The following is a 5,344-nucleotide window of genomic DNA, read 5'->3' as shown; positions in this document are numbered from 1 at the left end:
GATTCCGGTCGCCGACGCTCGGACGACTACTACGACGGCTCTAGGGACTACTCTGGAATTCCTCCTGTAGGTCGGCTGCCCGTCGGGGGATCTGAAAGTTCTTTGGCACGTGCCGGAGATGATCATTACTGTTAATTAGCGGAACAAACGGTGGCCACGGCGGACGGCGATCTGTGAAACAACTCCTCGTCAGCGGCAGCGCCGCGTCCTTTAGTAGGTACTAACCCAACGCGCACGACGGAATCCAGCGACCGAGACCGAGTGAGCCGTGTCGTCGTCGTGACCCGTGTTGTGTCGCTGCCAGTGCGCGCAGATGCGTTCGGACGCGAACTGTGGAGATTGTTTTATTTGTCCCGGCGATTATTAAATAGACTATAGAATTATCTTTGTCCACCCCTACGCGCGGCCGGCCGCTGGGGCACGCGAGATAGAGATCACCGCGTAGGTACGTGCCCGTCGCACAGAAGCCACTGATGGGGATCAGTTGGATCCGATGTTTTTTTCTTTTTATGGTTATCATACTCCTCGCGTGAGCTGTCATCGGAGTGTTGCGGCGGAGAACGCGGTGACCGCGCCGGAGCGCCGGACGTAGCCACACGCCGCGTATTGCATATCCTGGGGGCGATTTTTGGCGTTGTGTTAACGCACGTGGCGATGTCTGTTCTTGTTTGAACCGCTCCGACCACCCCACGGATCCGGAAGGATCGTCGGTCGACGGTTGAGGATGAACCTCGCGATAATTGTAATACGATGATTTCGAAGCACAAAGTATCGAAAATAAAGAAATAATGGAACCGAGATGTTGATCAAACGAGGTAAGTTAAATTTAAAGTTGCACTTAAACGTGGTCTGCACGATTTCGGGTAGAGAAACTACGATCGCTTCGCGCAACAGGAGTATTAAGAGAGCGTGGTTTTGCGCAGTAATCTGGATACACGTGTGTGCTTCGTGATGCTGCGGTTCCATTTCGTTAGTCGCGAAACACGATAAACCATGCCAGTCACCGATCGCTAAGGCTGATAGAGGACTTAAGTAAGGATAAGAGAATTAAAAAAGTGGCAAACGAACTTAGTAGTTCCTCAACCACTGACCAATTACAGCACACAACCATTTGGTAAATACTTACCCTCAAGGCAGATCTGAAAAAACAAATAAAACCATACACTAAGGCATTGGTACATTGGTCTTGTATTGTATTGAAGCAGATTCCGACGCTGTTCCTTCTTTCCATTACAGGCGTCTTTCAATTCGAAGCACTATCGTCAACTGGATAGAAACGTTCGCCATGATAGTCGATTCTGCACGACGGCATCAATTTGTGCATTCTTTCGAAAGCAGAGTCCGACACCGGGTCCAAACTTAGACCCCTGGCGATGGTCAATCTTTTAAGCGACGGGAACATTTCCGGTATCTCGTTAAGGTCAGCATCCGTTAGCTTCGAATGTCGAAGATGTAGCGTTAGTCGATGAAAGAGTTGGGAAGAATTAATTCTATTAAACATCAGGATTGTAACCATTGTTTGTTCTCACTATCTCTGATGCTAATCAAACTTACCGAACAACCGAGCATTGTCAAGCACCGAACGTTGCTGTGCTGACTGTAATGAAAGCCACAATTTCTCCGTAATTCATGTTTCCCCAAGTCTACTAATTTTGCACATCGTTCATAATCATCCATTTCTGGCTGCGAAGGAAATCAAAGCAATTAAAACTGCGCATTTGTAACGACGAACATCTATAACCGATGGCTCATCTTACCACAAATCCCATTTCTACTTCTAAGTGTTGGAGACGAGGAAAACTCCGGCAGATGAATTCTATCACATAAAATTCGCAATCGGCGATCTTGAGTTTCAAACCGTTCAACCGTGGCGCAACTCGAGGAAGGTCATCCAACACAAAACTAGGATACTTCACATTCAATTCCACGAATTCGAGAGACTTGATAGCTCTACGAAAAGTGTTGTCGCGCACTTCTCCCTCCAATGACAGGTGCTGCAAGAAATAGCATATTGAGTAAAATATTGGTTTTTGCGTTTCATTTGCTTACCGTTAGCTTAGTTAGCTGCACCAGCGACTGTAAATAACCTTTTTCCGGTTCTTCCAGAAAAAGGTCTAAATGTGACAGCTCAGGACAATGGCGAGAAAAAGATGTAACCCATTCTAGCGGAATAGCGAAGCGGGTGGAAAATTTCCGAAGGAATGGGTGCCGTTGAAAAAAATTACGATTAAAATTGATTAAATTAGCTGTATAAACCCATGGCCAAATCCTCGAGGAGTGGGAACGTTATCTCGAGAAAAGAATACACGTATTTGGTATCAAAATTATGCACATGAACTAATTTTAACTGTCCACTCAGGCGTTTCCATGTTTCCAGTTCAAAATCAGTTTCACAGAACATGTGAAGACTCTGCAAATTTGGCATACTCGTACGGAAGAAGTCAATTTGATCGCTTATCGAATCATCGAGCCCCAGCGATTTCAACTTCGCTAAAACCGGGTACGGTCCATTCGTTTCGCAGCTGTGCGCAATGGAACTAAACGACACTTGCTGCAGTTCAGGAGTTTTCAGCAGAAGCAATCGTATTTGCTCGGCACTTAGAGTACATTCTAGGTCCAACATTCTGACATTAGGCTTTGTGGTGTTTAGTAACCGTACTAATCCTTCAAACTGATCATCTTTCCCGCCCCATTGACGAATGTTGCGGTAGTTTCGTTTCGTGTTAAACAAAAAGTCAGAATTGGAATCACGCTTCACCAACAACACACGGTCCATTCTACGCCCGGAAAAAGTAAGCGTCGACCAACGCCGGCACACAAGGGACGCAAGCTTCAACTCGTACACATCAAAATGGTCGAAAATCTGGCATAAAACCTGCGAAAAACAAAATCTTGTTAGTCAGTTACATTTGCTTGATGTTACGAATCACTTACTTCGTCGGGCAAATCATTTAGATTCATCTTTTCTACGAATGTTTACTGCGTAAATTGTTCTAACTGAAAAACAACCGATAACAATGGAGGTTAGATCCGAACTGTGTTAAAAACCGCGCTGTCAGAATAATTGTCAAAAAGACAGGATTGCTCGACCGTATTCCAGGGTTGTATTCGATGTAGTCTTAAGCCCGGTCCACACGTTACGATTTCATAACGACTGGCGTCGCAAACCCAATACGTTGTGCTCACTTATCGGTCACAGTGGTCGAGGAAATGGCTTTTAAAGCGAAGCAATGATTAAATTTCGATAAATTCCGTAAAAAACTCGCGCATCAACATGTCAACATGTCAAACCACCATCAAAACACGCACATGTATGGAAGTTGTACGACTTTAATGCTCACTGGCTTTAATTTTCTAGGTCGCGGGTGACTGCCATCAGAGACTAAAGTTGTTACAACTTCCCCGTCCACACGTTACGATTGGTCGCCGGCGATGCGGTTGCAACAACTAAAGTCGTAGCGTGTGGACCGGGCTTAACCATCTTTTCTCTTGGGCCGCACAGAAGCTGTCAAACGCCGACGGCTGACAATTGGAAACCTTTGTCCAGAAATCAATCGCCAAGCGGAAAAACGTTTCTCTGTAATAAACTGTTGGAGTCGAAATGGCACCTTCGAAACGGTTTAAAGCTTCATTTGCAGCCGAGTAAGATGACGATAACCAAGAGTAAATATATGTAATAGCACATTTCGTTCTAGAAACGCGCCTAGATGTCGAAAGTGCTTGTCGGCTGATGGGGCTTTGGAGCCGGTTTCTTCCAACGAAAGAGGCGAATATCTGCTACAACAAGTATTTTCCTGTACAAATGTTCAGGTAATATGGCCTTCTAATAATGAATTTTCTCATGTTTTCGAAACGTTACATGCTCCCCATCGTTTTGCAGATGCAACTATTGCCAGAATTTCCCACGTATTTGTGTTCGGCCTGCAAATCGCGGTTCGACTTTTATGATAAGTTGCGCTCGATATGGATTCTGAACAACGCAAAAATCGAACGGCTTAAGAAAGAAGTGGACACCACCCCTTTGACCGGTTCTGAAACAATTGCAGAGCATTCTGATGCTGACATGCAGCAAACCGGCGGCGTTGGATCGGTGGTTAAAACAGAGGTTGCCGCAGAAGATTCGGAAGATTATCAATTGAGTCGAACGGTTTCTAATTTACAACAGATAAGCAATACATACGATTATTGTCATCATGACGATCTGTTCGAAGCAGAGGAAGAATCGCTGGAAACACTTTTGAAACGTGAACCATTGGACGACCAGCAGCAGCCTGAGTCATCGGAAGCAGATCTGATTCAAGAAGAAGCTTCTCTTGCAGGGAAGACCAACACGGGTCCTGACGACCCAGCATCAATTTCAGATCATAACCATTTGGATATCAAGTATGCCACTGAAGGCTCTACATTGAATGAAATGGATTCTAATGCTGAAAAAAAATCGGGATGTCCTCACTGTCCTTGCAAATTTTCACGGCAAGATCATCTTAAGGATCACATTCGGACTCATACTGGCGAAAAGCCATTCATGTGTAAAGTCTGCAGCAAAACATTCCATTCGGCAAACAACCTGCGCAATCATATGCAAATTCACAACAAGGACCAACATCAGTGTTCTCACTGTCCTCGCAAATTTTCACGGCAAGATCATCTTAAGGAACACATTCGGACTCATACCGGCGAAAAACCATTAATGTGTAAAGTCTGCAGCAAAACGTTCCATGCGTCAAGGATCCTGTACATGCACATGAAAATTCACGACAAGGACCAACATCAGTGTCCTCATTGTCCTGGCAAATTCGCACGGAAAATCCAACTTAAGGAACACATTCGGACTCATACCGGCGAAAAGCCATTCAAATGTAAAGTCTGCAGCAAAGCTTTCCATTCGGCACACCTCCTGTACGTCCATATGCAAGTTCACGACAAGAACCGGCTTGAATGTCCTCAATGCCCTAGCAAATTTGCACGGCAATCAAATCTTAAGGATCACATTAGGACACATACCGGCGAAAAGCCATTCGAGTGTAAAGTCTGTAGCAAAACGTTCCATGCAACAAGCAACCTGCGCGCCCATATGAAAATTCACAACAAGGACCAACACCAATGTCCTCATTGTTCAGGAAAGTTCGCACATCCATCTCAACTAAAGATTCACATTCGCTTGCACACCGGTGAGATGCCATTCCCATGTAAAGTCTGCGGTAAAGCGTTTAATGCGGCCCGATACCTGAGCCGACATATGAAAATTCATAACTAGGACCAACACCAGTGACCTCATTGCACTCGCAAATTTTCACGGCAGTCCCGTCTTAAGCAGCACATTCGGACTCATACCGTCGAATAG

The 5,344-nt window shown here is 45.2% G+C and overlaps 1 protein-coding gene across 1 annotated transcript; it reads right to left on the bottom strand.

The window, feature by feature from the left end:
* Positions 1-1,243: 1,243 nt before the first annotated feature.
* LOC128276513 (uncharacterized) lies at positions 1,244-1,854 on the bottom strand. Its single transcript, XM_053014969.1, has 3 exons — positions 1,758-1,854; positions 1,555-1,683; positions 1,244-1,435 (listed from the first exon to the last, which is right to left on the bottom strand). Exons 1-3 carry the CDS (start codon positions 1,767-1,769, stop codon positions 1,244-1,246), a joined length of 333 nt encoding a protein of 110 aa, XP_052870929.1. The 5' UTR covers positions 1,770-1,854.
* Positions 1,855-5,344: the final 3,490 nt, after the last annotated feature.

Source organism: Anopheles cruzii, unplaced genomic scaffold, assembly GCF_943734635.1.
Source record: "Anopheles cruzii unplaced genomic scaffold, idAnoCruzAS_RS32_06 scaffold01415_ctg1, whole genome shotgun sequence".
Classification (NCBI taxonomy): Eukaryota; Metazoa; Arthropoda; class Insecta; order Diptera; family Culicidae; genus Anopheles; species Anopheles cruzii.
The sequence above is the reverse complement of the archived record's forward strand: the minus strand, read 5'-3'. Positions and strand labels throughout refer to the sequence as shown.

Coding starts and splice junctions, on each gene's coding strand:
- LOC128276513 (XM_053014969.1), bottom strand. Junction 1,436..1,554: donor TGACAATGCTCGGTTGTTCG/GTAAGTTTGATT, acceptor CGACATTCGAAG/CTAACGGATGCTGACCTTAA.